The sequence below is a fragment of the Monodon monoceros genome, unplaced genomic scaffold (genome assembly GCF_005190385.1).
Source record: "Monodon monoceros isolate NGI ecotype Baffin Bay Population unplaced genomic scaffold, NGI_Narwhal_1 Super_Scaffold_6, whole genome shotgun sequence".
NCBI classification, from domain to species: Eukaryota; Metazoa; Chordata; class Mammalia; order Artiodactyla; family Monodontidae; genus Monodon; species Monodon monoceros.
The window spans coordinates 21,181,626-21,198,832 of record NW_021703783.1 but is presented as its reverse complement, the minus strand read 5'-3'; the positions used below and the strand labels follow the sequence as shown (position 1 = coordinate 21,198,832).

General features: G+C 39.3%; 1 protein-coding gene across 1 annotated transcript in view; it reads left to right on the top strand.

Moving 5' to 3' along the window:
* The window catches only part of ITPR2 (inositol 1,4,5-trisphosphate receptor type 2), a 525,336-nt gene that overhangs the window by 292,901 nt on the left and 215,228 nt on the right, over positions 1 to 17,207 (top strand). The window contains exons 35-37 of the mRNA XM_029205992.1: positions 2,807 to 2,997; positions 8,273 to 8,415; positions 13,391 to 13,499. Of these exons, the coding sequence (XP_029061825.1) occupies positions 2,807 to 2,997; positions 8,273 to 8,415; positions 13,391 to 13,499 (443 nt within the window). The remainder of the gene's footprint in view (positions 1 to 2,806; positions 2,998 to 8,272; positions 8,416 to 13,390; positions 13,500 to 17,207) is intronic.

The following is a 17,207-nucleotide window of genomic DNA, read 5'->3' as shown; positions in this document are numbered from 1 at the left end:
TTGTGGCATGCAAACTCTTTAGTTGCGGCATGCGTGTGGGATCTAGTTCCGTGACCAGAGAATGAACCTGGGCCCCCTGCATTGGGAGTGCAGAGTCTTTAGCCAGTGCACCACCAGGGAAGTCCCCCCCGATCCTTTTTTCTGATCCATTTCTTCCAGGGTCATAAACTCCTTTAGGCTGATGCTGTATGAGGCCTATTCTTTTGAGCTATCCTATTCTGTTCCTCTCAGCTGAGTTGCTAGGCGAGTCTGGCTAGGTGTTGGATAATAGACCAAAACTGGAACTTGATCCAGCTATGGCAGCAGCGGCTCCTGATCCAGCTCCGTCCCCTTGCCAAAGCTAGCCCAGTCGGACTGAGACTTGTGAGGCAGGGAGATGTCATCCGAAGTGGGGGACTTAAGGCACTTCCCCCTCTTCCGGGGCTTGAGTGTGTGATCTGTGTGCTATTTTGACAGTCTTCCAACCTCGTTCTTTTTTTAAAATTATTAATTAATTAAGTAATTTTTTTATTTATTCATTTTTGAATTTTAAAAATTTATTTATTTTTTATAAATCACAGCAAGATCCTTTTTGACCCTCCTCCTAGAGAAATGGAAATAAAAACAAAAATAAACACATGGGACCTAATGAAACTTCAAAGATTTTGCACAGCAAAGGGAACCATAAACAAGAGCAAAAGACAACCCTCAGAATGGGAGAAAATATTTGCAAATGAAGCAACTGACAAAGGATTAATCTCCAAAATTTACAAGCAGCTCATGCAGCTCAATAACAAAAAAACAAACAACCCAATCCAAAACTGGGCAGAAGACCTAAATGGACATTTCTCCAAAGAAGATATACAGACTGCCAACAAACACATGAAAGAATGCTCAACATCATTAATCATTAGAGAAATGCAAATCAAAACTACAATGAGATATCATCTAACACCAGTCAGAATGGCCATCATCAAAAAATCTAGAAACAATAAATGCTGGAGAGGGTGTGGAGAAAAGAGAACACTCTTGCACTGCTGGTGGGAATGTGAATTGGTACAGCCACTATGGAGAACAGTATGGAGGTTCCTTAAAAAACTACAAATAGAACTACCATATGACCCAGCAATCCCACTACTGGGCATATACCCTGAGAAAACCAAAATTCAAAGAGAGTCATGTACCAAAATGTTCATTGCAGCTCTATTTACAATAGCCCAGAGAAGGAAACAACCTAAGCGTCCAACATTGGATGAATGGATAAAGAAGATGTGGCACATATATACAATGGACTATTACTCCACTGCAATTTTGAGGCTCTGTTTCTCTACTAGCTTTCTCATGTAAATGACAGGGCTTACCCTGAGCTCTGGATGAGGGGCTGAATAAATGATACACAGGCTTTCTTGGAGTGTGTGTGTGTGTGTGTGTGTGTGTGTGTGTGTGTGTGAAGCAGAAGGCAAGCTGGGAATACTAACAAGGGTTAAAATAAGGAGGGCTCTCGTCCGGGCTTGGGATCTTTTGTATATTTTCTCTTCTTCTTTGAGCTGCCCTCTCTCTCCCGGCTGTGCTACTGCTTATTTGATGAGGACTTCGCAGTTTCTTCAAGCTCTGTTCTGCTTCTCTGTCAATTCTTAGCCCCTTCCTTTGGCATTCTCTCCAGGCAGGTATTCGTGTTTGTTGAGAGAACATTTCTGCATGTCTTTAACTGTATCCTCTGGCAGCATGTGCTGCCAGCTGCTCTGTTATGCTAGTCAGAGGGATGAAGGCCTTCACTTCCCAGATATTCAGATGCTATTCCTTCTTGAGTTGCCAGATGACTTTCCCATCCCCTGTGACCACTTTGTGTGTGTCTGGGAACCTAGGAAGGCCTGTTCTAATTCTTACGTCTTGTAGAGCAATTTCTTCTTTCTGCTTTCTCCGACGGACAAATCCCATCTTCATGCTGCTTGCAGAAATGCCTCAACATTTCTGTTTTCCTTACGGCAAGCACTCTTATTTTTCAGTATTGTGATATAAGTGTATTAAAATACAAATTTCAGTGGATCCTGGGAGGAAAGAAGGACATGTACTGTGTACTGTCTTCCAATGCAGATATTTTTATACTTGTCAATTTTTTATTTCTTCTCTCAGATGTTTTACCACATGCAGTTTTGTGCATTTGTGCATGTTTGTGCACAGACACATACACGTGAATTATAGTAATAAAATGGACTGGCAGGATTTTATCATGTGTCTTCTGTCTGCTTTTTAATTTTCCTTTGCATCTTGGAAGGTACAAATTTACATGGTTGGTATACAGTGCTTTGCCATATTGGTGCTTTGTGAAGTGCATTTCAAACATTAACCATCAAGAAATCACATAAATTCTTGAATGTTTAATGAGCCCACTTTAATAATTAGTCTTAAGAATTGAGATACTTTCAAGTTAAAAACTTTTGCCATTATATAAAATAATTTGACAGAATTTGAAGGTTTGACATTTTCTTTTTCCCCCCAATTTTATTGAGATATAATTGACATATAATATTGTCATTGATCTATGTATATGTTGTGAAATGATTACTACAGTAAATTTAGTTAACAATCATCATCTCACATAGTTACAATTTTTTTCTTGTGATGAAAACATTTAAGATCTATTCTCTTAGTAACTTTCAAATATATAATACACTATGGCTAACTATATGCTTTACATTACATCCCAGAATTTATTTATCTTATTTTTTTCTTTTTTCTTTGTTCTATCTTTATAAAATTATTTTGATAGCATGCAAGTAGCTTTAGTCAAATAAAGAGGAAAATATTTTAAATCTTTCTTTTTCAGCAAAGAATCGTGGAATTGCCATTCCAGTGGATTTGGACGGCCAAGTTAATACTCTTTTTATGAAGAGTCATTCCAATATGGTGCAGAGAGCGGCCATGGGTTGGAGACTGTCAGCTCGCTCTGGACCACGCTTTAAGGAAGCTCTTGGAGGGCCTTCTTGGGATTATAGAAATATTATTGAAAAGTTACAGGTACAATAAGAGCATGAAATGGCATTAATATTTTCTAAATTATAATTTTTAATATATGTAGTCACATAAATAAAATATGGTTAAAAATATCAAATTCTAGTTGGGGACCAGACTTTACTTTACAATGTCCTACCAACACCACCCTTTTAAAAAGCATAGCTTCTAGGTAGAAGTTGTGGTGAGTTGTTTTTGGTGAGTATGTATTATTTCATGTGCTCTGATAGTAGAGTAATGGGTCTTAATAACTTCAGTACATTAGGTAAAATAATTTACTGTAAAGACTCATGTAATAAAGATTCACAACCTTGCTTCAATTCCTCTCTAAGTATCCTTTTATACTCCTTTGGTGAGAATGGTGTGAGTACGTTTACTCCCAATTTATTTGCATAGTGTCCCACTCCTGTTTTTGGCCTGGACATTCTGGGACACTGAGTGAAGAGAGACGTTGTATTAGTCTGCTTGGACTGCCATCACAAAATACCACAGACTGGGTGGTTTAACCAACAGAAATTTATTTTCTCACAGTTCTGGAGCTAGAAATTCAAGATCAAGGTGTTAGCAGGTTGTTTTCTTCTGAGGCCTCTCTCCTTGGCTTGCAGATGGCCTACTTGTCACTGTGTCCTCATATGGTCTTCCCTCTGTGCACATACACATCTGTGCCCTAATCTCTTCTTATAAGGACACCGGGCATTTTGGACTAGAGGCCATCCATATGAATTCATTTTAACTGAATTACCCCTTTAAAGGCCCTAACTCCAAATATAGTCACATTGAAGTACCAGGGTTAGGGCTTTATCATATGAGTTTTGAGAGGGACACAATTCAGCCCATAACAGATATCTTTCCTCTCACATAATTAGTGGAAGATTTCATGGGATGATCTGGGGTATGGCTTGAGGAAAGTTCTTGGCGTGAAGAATGGTCAAGACATGAACTGGAATAAATATTGTAAGAGGTAATGAGTAGATTAAATGGTGAAGGTTCAGAGTTTTGATAGATGAGCATTATACGTGATTATAAAGACAAGTTAGGGACTTCCCTGGCGGTCCAGTGGTTAAGATTCCGTGCTTCCACTGCAGGGGCCACAGGGCCACAGGTTTGATTCCTGGTCGGGGAACTAAGATCCTGCATGCCACGTGGCAAAGCCAAAGGGGAAAAAAAAAACAAAAAACAAGTTAGACTCAGTCTGAAAACTTGAAGGTTATAAGTCATTAAATGTTTTGAGGAAAATGTCATTATAAATGAGTAAGCAGTTATTGGTTTGCAGGATAGAAATATCGGGAAGAGACTAGAGGAAGGCAGATTAATAAGAAATTACTAAACATATCAGCCAGGTGGTGGTATCAATGAAATGAAAAAATAGGTGTTATATACAATAATGAAGGCAGGGTGGTTTTTGGATGGAGACAGAGAGGGGACATGAGGGGTGTTTAAGAGGCACTGATGATTGGAGACTGGGTGATGTTATAGACTCTTCATTGTAAGAGGGAAGGAGAGGATCCGGTAAAAGGATGTGGGCTATGATCATTGAACATACAGTGAATTAGGTTTATAGGCTACTGAATGTACTGGAAGGTAAGTCTATATTTGGAGATAATAGTTGGAGTGAGGATAGTGGTTGGTATTGCTGAAATAGAGAGCATAGTGATAGGAAAAACAAAGAACATTTTGTGAGCGGCCGGAAGTGGAAGAATGGCCAAATAAATGAGGAAAAAAAGACACTGTCAGAAAGGAGGGAAGTCAGGTTCATGAGAGCCAGAGGGGTAGACATTTCAGGGGAGAAATAAAGAGGGCGTGCTTTAAACTTCTTTTAGCACAGTCATTGGCATTCACTGGATAAATATATATTTGATGAAAACTCCGTTCCAGCCACTGTGTTAAGTACTGGAGATAGAACCATGAGGTCTGTGCCCTCATAGAAAATGCATTCTGATGCATTAAGTAAGTGATAGGATGTTAGAGAATTAAAACTGCTATGAATAAAATAAATCAGTATAACAATATGATGGAGAATCGCTGGGAGAGTGATCCTGCAGTGAGGGAGCTCCTCTCTATTAAGGAGACAGTGAGTTGAGACCCAAATAATGAAGAGGAATAATCTGTTCAAAGATAGGAGGATAGAGAGCTTTATGGGGAGGGAAGAGTAAATGCAGAGATGTTAAGGCAGGAACGAGGATGTGGGTTTGAAGAACCAAGAGAAGCCCATTGGGGCAGGAGTGAGCAAAGGAAGAGAGTATTATGAAATAAGGAGCCAATCCATATAGAGACTTCCATGGTAAAGCATTTGGATTTATTCTAAATGTGATGGAAAATCATTGGAGATTTTTAGCAGAGTATAGGCATGACTTGGTTTACCTTTTAAAAAACACTGTGGATTTTGAATGGTGAATGGATTATAGGGTCCAGACATGGAAGCAGTGAGTCTAGTTAGGTAGTTATTGTATTAATTCAGGCAAAAGGTGTTGGTGGCTTGGCTTAAGGGGATAGCAGCAGCAATGAAGATAAGTAGATGAACTTTGGATATAGTTGGTCCCCTAGGGCCAGTGGGACTTGGTGGATGGATGGATGAGATGTGGGATGTTGGAAAGAGAAATCAAGGATGAGCCTGGGTATGATATGATTGGATCATTTGCTAAGATAGGGAAGAATGGGAGAGTTGGAATCAGGCGTTCTGTATGGAGAATGTTAAGTGTTGGATGTCTATGTCAGTATCTCTGTGAGTGTGTCAAATAGGCTGCTGGATATATGAGTCTGAAGTGGTTTGGAAAGATGTCCATACAGGAAATATAAATGGGGGGATTTTCAGCATACGCATGATATTAAAACCATGGAATTGCGTGAGATTCCTCACAAGAAACTGTAGATATAGAAGAAAAAGGACCAGGAGCTACCAGGAGCTGGTAAGGGAGTGGTCAGGACGTAGGTGGAAAATGAGGTGAGCGTGATGTTACAGAAGCCAAGCACAGAAAGTGTTTGACAGAGTAGGGACAAGTGTATAAAATGCTTAGCAGTGGTTGGGTGACATGAGGTCAGAAAAGGAGCCACTAGGTCTGGCAACAGGGTGATGATTGCAGCTAACTGGTACTCAATAATTACTAACATTTATTCAGGAATACTAAGTGGTCAATACGTGTTAGAGCCTGGTTTTTTTTAACCATTTAAAAAAATTGAAGTATAGTTAATTTACAATGTTGTGTTAGCTTCAGGCATTCAATGATGATTCTTTTTCAGACTCTTTTCCATTATACGTTATTACAAGACATCGTAGAGGCTGTTTTATGTATCTACTTTTAATCCCATGTAATTGCTAGTATCATTATCCTGGGTTTTCACGTGGAGAAATAATGAATCAGAGATCACATAGTTGGCCCATGATCAAAATAGGAGATAAAGACAGAATTCACATCATAGAAGCCTGGGCACAATTTGTTTAGTAAATGAAAGGAAGAAGAGAGGTAATCTGAAAGATAGGTATGTGTTAGTGATGTTTTATTAAATATGGCCACATTGGATAAGCATATTCTTTTCCCACCTTTGTATAATATCTAGTTTCCCATTTATGTGATTTCCTCTCTAGTAGTCTCTCCTAGCTGTCATGAGGAATTTCTCAGAAAGCTTATTTAGAGTAATTGAAGTAGAAATGATCACTTTTGTTACAAAGAGAAGAAAGAGTTAAACAAGTTAACCCCTGAGATCTAGCCATAAGAAATCAAGAGACTACCAGGAAGAAAATAACATAAAAACACATGTTGTCAGACTTCCCTGGTGGCACAATGGTTAAGACTCCGTGCTCCCAATGCAGGGGGCCTGGGTTCAATACCTGGTCATGGAACTAGATCCCATGTGCATGCAGAAACTAAGAGTTCGCATGCCACAACTAAGGAGCCTGCCTGCCGCGACTAAGGAGCCCGCCTGCTGCAACTAAGACCTGGTGCAACCAATTAAAAAAAAAAAAAAGCATGTTGCTATAGCTGAGAGTAAAAATAAGCAATCGGCAGTCAGTCTTCTGCTTAACAAAATATGCCACAGGTATGGGTGAATAAAGTATTGCTTTATGCGAGTTTTTTTGGTTTATTTTCTAACTTAGTTATCTTAAAAACAAAGAGGGGATGCTTTAATCATTAAAGAATGTTCAGTAAATTATCATTGCTTATAGTCCGTTTTAGAAACATGTCAGATGCTTTCAGCTATAATTAACACAATATTCAGCTAAACGTGGCTTAAACAATAAAAAACTATATCTTTCGCATAGCAAGGGATCTGGATTTGGGGCTCTTCCTGAGGTGTTTAGTTCAGTTGCTTGATAGGTCCAGGCCTTAACACCATTGGTCTGTTGCCTTTCAGCGTAAGGCTGGTCTCCAAAGGTCATAAGAGGGCTGCCTCGTATTTTGGATTTTCACACTCTCGAGCTGTCTTGAGATAGCTACTATCTCAAGTATACTGTAGTATCAAGTATACTGTAGATTCTACTATCATAGGTAGTTCCTAAAGAATCTGCCCCGTCCTCCCCCTATACACAGCCCCACACTCAGCAGACTTCACCAGATGTCTTACTGGCCAGGACTATGTCACATAATCATTCCTAATCAATTACTGGCAGGGGAAATGGAATGACCATGACTGGCTTAAACTAATCAATCTTGTCTTTAGGCTGAGGGAGCTCATCTCCTTGAGAATGTTGTTACCTGACTGAGAAATAACATGGAGATTCTGTTAGCAAGGAAGAGGATGAGGAAAGGCTATTGGCAGGTGACCAATAGTGTCTATCAAAAAATATAATTTGAAATACTATTAAGTGCCATTGAACCCTTGTACAGTACTACTGCTGGTTCAGATAATACGTCAAGGAATTTTCCCGTTGGAAGAAATGGTTAGTTCCGGATGACCAATGACATATATGAAGCCTTTTTTAGCTGTTTGCTGAGCATACCCCAATTTGATGAATACCTGCATCGTCTCTATTGCAATCTTAAACACTGCAGTGCTTGTAACAGTGGCTTTACTGACTTATCATCTTGTCTGTATATCCTTAGAAATCATATAGCTACCCACCCCTCCCTTATAGTATAAATGAGAAAGGAGACTCAAACAGCTTTCATACGGAAAACCAGCCTATACTTAAAGCACAGACATTTGGTACCGTGGGAAGTAGGGTCCCTCTTCTCTGAAATTCCCACATCTCATTCCTGGTTAGTATTCTTAAGGTTGTCCTATCTTCAAAGGATGAAATCCGAGTTAGGTCTTTACGTGGTCTCTCTTGTGCTTTATTCCTTAGGATGTAGTGGCGTCCTTGGAGCAACAGTTCAGCCCGATGATGCAGGCTGAATTCTCTGTGTTGGTTGATGTGCTGTACAGTCCAGAGCTACTGTTTCCTGAGGGGAGCGATGCAAGAATAAGATGCGGTGCTTTCATGTCCAAGTAAGTGCGTACAGCCTGAGATGCTGCAGGTGCTGCTACACTGAGCTGGCCTCTGACGTCCCTGCTGATGCCTGATGACAGTTCGCAGGGCATGTAAAAGGTCTAAAATCCGTGTTAAAATATACCTCCAAAAAATTAGTCTGATTCAACCGAAATTCTGTTTTGATGACGTTCAACTTATATTTATTAATATTTGCTGAAAATGAAATGTCATTATTGGGCACAAAATATCACATAAAAGAGTATCTTGGTTCTGATTCCTTTCTATAACTGTATGGTATGAAGTTTTAAAAGATTCCTGTTTAAAGTCACTGATTTTCATTAGCAGAGAGAGGAAGGAAAGGGTAGTAGCATTTATTGAGGCCTTCCTATGTGCATTGTTATCCTGTGTGTGTTATCTAATCTGCACAAGTGCTCTGCGAGGTTGAGCCTCATTTTAGAGATGAGAAAGCTGGGGCCCAGGCATGCTTGGGGGAAGAGCTGTTAAGTCTCCACCCAGCACCTCCCATGATGCCTTGATGATCCTCATCTGTAGCTTTCTCATTTACGTATTTCTCTCAGCATTTCTGTGGTATTGTCCGGTCTATTAGAGTAGATGTGTCAATCGTAGCATATTTTCATTTTAATGGTAAAGGAACAATTCTTAAGGAAATAAAAGCAGTTGTGAGAAAAAGTGTAAGTAGCTCCAGAAAGAAAAGACAGACCTTAATGTTGAGGACCCTTGGCTGAGTGATTTGCGCAAGTAATTACATGTAGACTCAAGATGGCCAGTCAGAGGTGCTTGGTCACCTTGGGGAGAGTATCGATGGAGAGTCAGAAGAGGCTTCCAACCCTCTTGACCATTATCCATCACAGCCTGTTCCTGTGCAGTTGAGGATACAACTGAAATGGTCTCAAAACCTCCTCTGTTGACATACTGAGGGCGCAATTGAAGGTTGTGGAGACACAAGAAGTATGTTCTTTCTTTTACCAGTTAAAGCTGGGATTCGGGGAGAGAAAACAAGGTATGGGGTGCAAAGAACTGACTGCAGGGGTCATGTTGAAGAATAGGTGGGTTTCTGTATTATGGCCAGAATCACGGATTCTTGGCTTTTGATCGCTATATCTTTTTTTTTTTGCGGTATGCGGGCCTCTCACTGCTGTGGCCTCTCCTGTTGCGGAGCACAGGCTCCGGACACGCAGGCTCAGCGGCCATGGCTCACGGGCCTAGCCGCTCCGCGGCATGTGGGGTCTTCCCGGACCGGGGCACAAACCCGTGTCCCCTGCATCGGCAGGCGGACTCTCAACCACTGCGCCACCAGGAAAGCCCCTTGATCGCTATATCTTAAGGGGCCTGGGAAGAATGGGTTTGTCTGGACATTGGCCAGACTTCTAATAAGAATTTTTAGATGAAGAGGTCCAGAGTGTCTGCAAAACTGATGATGGTGGAAGCCATTGGGAAAAAAAATTAAGTAGAGATATTGCCTAGTATAAAAATAGGGTCTTTGACAAATATACTTAACCTCCCATGAATAGGTATCAATGTATAGAATATAGGCTAAAAAGTGGGTAATAACCCTGAGAATTTTAACTCCAGTATATTCATATGATACTATAGCTATATCCCAGAGACTTGATAGTTTAGACAAGTGATTGGCAAACTCTGGCTCACAGGTCATTGATCATTTTTGCAAATAAAGTTTTGTTGAAACACAGCCACACACATTTATTTACATATTGTCATCTATGGCGGCTTTCACACTATTGTAGAAGAACCCACTAGTTGCCTAGTCTGCATGGCCTACAGAGCCTAAACTATTAATATTTACTGTTTGGCCCTTTAGAACAAGAGTTTGCTGATTGAGTGTCAAGAATTCGAGTGTCAGTACAGTAGCTGCTAACTATCCATGGCTACTTAAATGAACGTTTAAATTAATTAAATAAAAATAAAATATTTAGTTCCTCAGTTACATTTGCCACATTTTAAGTACTCAATAGACATATGTAGTTAGTGGCCAACAACTAAGGCAGCCCAGATACAGGATATTTTAATTATCACAGAAAAAGTTCTGTTGGACAGCACTCGTCTAGAACGTAAAGATATAGGTCTGTAAGAAGGTAATATGAAGTAACTCAGGATATCAAGAAAATATTGACCTGTGCTGAAGATGACGCAAATCTGTTGCAATATTAGGTAAATTCAGAGGGCAGAAGCACAGTGATATGATAATGGGAATATATCACAGGTCCTACACCCAGGTGGAGGAAGAGGGTGTCACACATAGTGTAGTGGTTAGAGAAAAGATTTTTGTTCTTTTGTATGTGTGTGATTGTAGTATGGCCAGAGGCTCAGGGATATCTGTTTACTTACTCCTTCCTTAATTCTGGGAAGAGCCAAGAGTTTTATTTGCAAAGATATCTATTAAAATTAGAGTCCAACTTCATTAATTGCTGTAGACCTTAAGTGGGCCTCCTGACTTCCTCAAATGAATTTAATTCCTGGAACTTGTTGAGTCAGATGGGTCTGCAGGAGAATGCGAGGGCTAAACCCCAGGAAAGGACCAGATTTCACATAAAGTAAGAGAGAAGAGAAGAGGTCATTGTGGGTGTTAGCTTTTATGGTGGCTGCTTATAGTTCATTCATATCAGCACTCGCTCCTCTCTTATGAAGGAAGAAGCTCAGTGTTTCCCAAACCGTGGTATGTGACTTGTGGAGAAGAGGCAACTGTTAATTTAAAAAAATGAATTAGGAAAGAATACGGAATATCAGAGTGCATCTTATAGAGTAAAGGTAACTTTTGCATTAGTTTTACAAATGCACTCACAGACATGTATTTGCATGGTGGGGTTCATAGAAAAAAGTATTTGAAAGTCACCTGATCTAACTCAACCAAACATTATATGATAGACGAATACCTGTGTAAATCCCAAGCAAGTGTTCATTCATTCCCACTGATATTTTCAGATGGTTAGTGAATTAAATATTTTATCTAAAGAAAAGTTAAAGAAAATGGAAATAGCCTAAGAGAGAAAAAAAATCAAAAGAAATTTACAGTGTCCATCAAATGATTTTCATATCTTTAAAGACTATATCATGTGGGGAAAAAAAGACTAAATAGCTGAGGTTTTAGAGAGGCAGGTTTTTTTTTTTTCTTGTCAGGAGAACTTTAGAACAATAATTGTGCCTGACCACATGGACATATAGCACCCTGCCCAGATGTAACATGTCTAAAAGGAAATCACTATTCCTTCACAGTGTGAAATAGGTGTCATTTAAAAGTATCATATTCCATCTACTGACCCAACTCACCCATTTCAGGCATCTGTGATCTCCCTTCCCTCTCTTCTTCCACTTTCTGTATGTCATCGTTTGCCAGGTCTTGGCTATTTTGTTTCAATATTGCTTTTGGTATCCTTACCCCATCACATGCCCTGTTCATCTCTTGCTTGTTCTCACTCTTCTGTGCCCTTGTGCCCACCTCCATCTGATGTATCTTTGTCACAGGTAGGCAGGGCCATACAAGTCCTTTAACACAGTGGTTCCCCATTTTCTACAGCGTAAATTCCAGACTCTTTAGCACGATATTCCCAGATCCGTCTTTTCAGGCTGCACCTCTTACACTCTCCTCTTCCACGTCTTTAAGTGTCAGCTGGCAGTTGGAGTACTTCTTCCCTGGACGTGCCATCAGCTTTCTGCATCTGCCCTTTGTTCATTTCCTTTGCGAGGATGCCTTTTCTCTGCACTCTTCCCTGCCAGGTGAAATCTGTATAGTTAAGTGTTACCTTGTCGCCGAAACCTTCTCTGATCAGCCCTAAGCAGCTCCCCCAACAGAATATAATTGTCTCTTTGTCCAGTTTATGGCATTTGCCACTGCCTCTGCTATAGCACTTACCATGTCACATACGAGGCAGCTGTGTACAACCTAGCGTGTGTCAGGACTCTTCACCAGTGAAGGGTCCTGTCTCCACAAATTGGTGCTTCAGAATTTTGGCTCTAAAGTCAGATGGTCCTGGGGTCTATTTCCAGATCCCACCACCGAACAACTGTGTAACCAGAGGCAAGTTACTTTCTCTCTTTGGGGCTCTGTTTTCTCATGAGCAAAATTAGCCTGATAATAGAAACTATTACATTAGCTTGCTGTGAGGATGAATGGAGAAAATCCAGGGGAGGTCCTCATACTTCACCCTGAGAGCTGATAAGCCCTCCTGGATATTATCTAGCGAAAGCTCACTTTTCCTCAGGGCTCTGTCCCTCAGGACTCCTGTTATGTCACTGAAATCAGATCATTCCGTTATATTCTACATCGTTTTGTTTTTCTAGGAGGACACATCTCACAGGGTCATTTTGAGAACCAGCTTTTTAACAACGTGAGCTATATGTGCTAAGCTGTAAATTCGGATCCTGAACGTCTTACTTGATTCTGAATTTTTGGAGAGTTATAGAACTGTGATCTGCAAACTTTTCTCTTGACAGAGCACCAGTGCAGAAATCACCACTGTAAAATTAATTAGAGTCTTTGCCCAAATTATAGCAAAAATAGTAACTGGGTAGACTGTGTTGATGTTACTTTTTTTTTTTATTCTAATCACAAAAACTGCCTGTTTCTACCAAGCCCAAGCAGTGAAAAATAGCAATTATTATTAATGGAAACTGAAAAGCAGCCCATTAATGCTAGGGCTCCAAAGTTGTGTACTGCTACTCTACTATACAGTTAATGTGATATAGTACATAGAAAATAATATAGTATGACATAATATAATAAAATGTAATATACTGCAGATATCCATGTGCACTGGGATAAACTGACTATAAAACAAAGATTTTATAATACAAAGCTTATAAGCTGAAGTATAATTTTAAAACTTCGACAACATGTATCTGGTTTGCTTTATACTCTCAAATAATAGTGTGATTTTTTTTCCTCTAGCGTATGATGTTAGTATATAGCTTGAAGAGAAACCACTGTCCTATTAAAGTTTAATGTTTTATTTTAAGGTTGATCAATCATACAAAGAAACTGATGGAGAAAGAAGAAAAATTGTGCATTAAAATTCTTCAAACTTTACGAGAAATGCTAGAGAAGAAAGACAGCTTTGTGGAAGAGGTATTTAAAATTTTTTCTTAGTATTTGAAAACAAAATAGAATTTCTAGAATATTATAATGAATGAATTACAATAGGCTATTATATAATTCCTTGCATTACGTATTAATGGTGTCATGTACTTAGATGAATTAGATAATTTGAGTTTTTATGCTATTCAACTCTCATGCCTGCTTTGATTTGAGAAGGAACTAAGATTAGAATGGCCCAAGTATTTGGTTTATTTTTTATCATATTTTATCTTGATTATGTATATTTTTCTCATATAACATCAACAGACCAAGTAAATTTTTTTAACAATGAGCAACTGAGATGCGTTATTAAGATTCTGTATAAAGTTCTGCTGCGTATTGAAATGGTCTCTGCATTTTGGAATATGTTGATTTTTCATTGTAAATATATGTTCATGTCATTTTCTATAATATTATGCCAAGTATTATAAAATAATACTTTTTAAAATAAATGCAACTGTAAGTTTCTATTCTTAACTGTATTAATGTAAGTATTGCACAGATGACTTTTCAGGGAATATCAACTTATAGGTAATAATTGTCAGTCTGCTATTAAAAATGACAGCTCAGTTGCTCATTAAGAGTTAGCTAGCAGCATGTTTAATACCCAAGGTGATACACTTAAATATAAAATATATATCTAGTGTAGGTTTTTTAGCTAGCTACCTTTACCCTTTACTTTTATGCTAGGTATCAAACGTAATTTGTACCATGCTCCTTAATAATTTTTTTGGTTTGTTTCTGTAAATACTGATCGTCTGCTGTGTTTAAAATTGGAAGGATTTTATTTTTATTTATTCATTTATGTATATGCTATCTACTTCCAAAAAGATTGTGGCGGTAGGGTTTTTTTTTTAAAAAGTATTCTTGTAGAAAAGAAATACAGTGGAATGTTGGATATTAATAGAAGGGGCATAGCTTTAAAATACAGCACCTGAATCAGATGTTTCTTCAGTAATCAAAATGACTTCAGCTTTGTGTTAGTTCATTTAATCTATATTTGAGAAACATCAAAATACAGGTGAGGTGGTCAGTGCAGTTTTAGCAAATGTTTCTGTGACATAGGACTCAAGAAATATGCTTATAAGTTTGAGTATATGGTATCCTTTAAAAAAATGGTACATAGAGTTCCTTGGGACTTTTTGTTGTTTTTCTTTGGTTCCTCAAAATATTGCTGTAGATGGTTTGATTTTGGCTGACGTACTAGATCCTAAAGGTAGAAAAATGGGATCATATGAATTTTTGACAGAAGAGTGAGGTTTATGATAAGTAACTTGCGCTTTTCAGGATATACATAATAAGCCTTCCAATTTTATACACTAGATTATTATTGAATTTCTCTAAAGGAAAATAGGGAAGAAATCAAGTAACATTTTACTCTGACTGGTCAAGAGTATTTCAGCACATCTCCCAAACCACCCTAAAATAAATCATGCTGGCAACTGTTTCTTCTTTCCATTCCCAGGGCTGTCACTAGTTCAGCCTTTCATTTCCTCTTGTCTAGAAAACTCCAATAGCCCAGCTCCCTGAGACCTCCTGAAGGGAGGCAGGGCTGCTGTTTTCATAACTCCAAGGACACCATTCCCATCACGCATAATATGCATGGCACCCTTAGGACACGGTCCTCAGGGAAAGGGTCAGACGAGAAAGGCTATTCGGGCTCATTCACTCAGCTCAACACACCCTGTGAGCAACTATTAAGCGCCGGTTCTTGTGCCTGGGCACTGGGGAGAAGGTGGCGAATGGCACGGCTTGCTAAGGGCCACCACGGGGTACATTTCACATGCTAGTGGACTCCGGTCACAATCTGCAGAGATCACGAGAGCCTTTCAGGAACCTTCAGGGGCTCTGCACTGCCTTGGTGTTCCAGGCTCTCCATGGTGCCCCCTATGCTTCCCCCCACCCTTCCTCATCCATTAGCCTCTCAAAATCTGTGCCACTCAGTGTGCCTGCAGTGTCCCTCAGGCTTTCCCTGCACTGAGGCTTGCTACATCCGGAATCAGGATTGTTAAAGTCCAAACAAGCCTCAGTATCCCTAGTGTTATCTTTGTGAAGGAGCTAATGAGGAGTACTTATCAATTGTTTTTGCCAGAGGTGACTACTTTCTCAATAGAATTAGCAAAATACTTTGTACCTCTTTTTTAAGACACTGCATCTGGGTGTTTTAGTTCAAGTTCGTTGTTTTATAGATGACGTCACTGAGACCAGAGAGGTTATGTGATTTGCTCAAGGTCACACGGCAGTGTCAGAACCAGGGCTTAAACTGGAACGCCTTCCTCTCTGCCTAATCTTATTTATTAGATCACAGCCAACTTTTACAAATGGTGTATATCACTATTAAGAAAGGTTAATATATTTTGTCCAGCATGTTTAGAGGTCCAGATTTTAAGTCATAGGCAGGCGGAACATAGCAGAATATAATATCCAAAATAGATAAAGGTTTAGAAAACCTCTAAGAAAATATTAAAGAATATGGAAGTGTAGTCATTAACTTAGAAAGAAAAACCTGAAAGAGACTTATAAGTATCATTTCTTAATTTCCATGTTTACTAAAGACAGAGTAAGAAAAAAATTTTTAGCTGAAAGACTTCTACATCTTAGACAACTTTTTCATTCTAAATGTTTTAGAATGAGAAGCATTTCTACCAGTGGAAGGAGAAGACGTTTTTCCCCCAAGAAATTTTTTAAAAAAGCATATTAAATCCAGAATGATTCAAATACCTATGCTGGGAAAGAGACAGGCCTGGACGATCTCTACATGTTGTCAGTTGGCCCGTCTTACACAGCTGGTGTTCCGTTATCCGTGCCAGTGGAGGGGACCTAAAGGACTCGCCAGTCTGGGGGAAATGGGCTTGGGAAACAGATTCAGAAACTGGTCAAAGCTATTATTTTACAACTTATCGTGTATTCTCAGAAAAAAATTGTGAGTATCAGTCCTGGGATAACAGGTGGTTGTGCTTTCATGATCATATTAGTTTCCTATTTATCAGAAAGTTAGTGGTTTACAACCCATATGTTTATTATCTTACGGCTTTGGAGGTTGAAGTTTAAAATCAAGGTGTCGATTGCGTTCTTTCTGGAGACTCTAGGAGAAAATTCGTTTCTTTGCCTTTTTTAGCTTCTAGAGGCCTCCTGTGCTCCTTGGCTCATGGCTTCTCCCTCCATCTTCAAAGCCAGCAGCAGTAGTATCTTCAACTCCCCCTCCCCCCACTCTCTCTCTCTCTCTCTCTCACACACACACACACACACACAGACTCCATTGTCACATCCCCTTCTCTTACTCTGACCCTCCTGGCTCCCTCTTATGAGGACACTTGTGATTACATAGGGACCACCTAGATAATTCAGTATAATCTCCCCATCGAAAGATCCTTAACTGAATCACATCTGCAAAATTCACTTGCTGTGTAAGGTAACATTCTCAGGTTCTGGTTGGTTAGGGCATAGACATCTTTGGGGAGGGCCATTATCCAGTCTATCACAATGATCCTTTTACTGACACTGAGAAATGGCATGTAGAGTGTAGATGGAGAGCTTACCTGTGGCTGATTAAAATGTAGGGCAGTTTACATGTGAATGAATATGACAAAAAATGCTTTGAATGTATAGCACTTTGCTGTTTCCAAAGTATTTTAAAATATTTTGCTACCTTTCAACAGTTCTAGGAAGTATATAGAGCAGGCAGTGTTATCTCCAGGT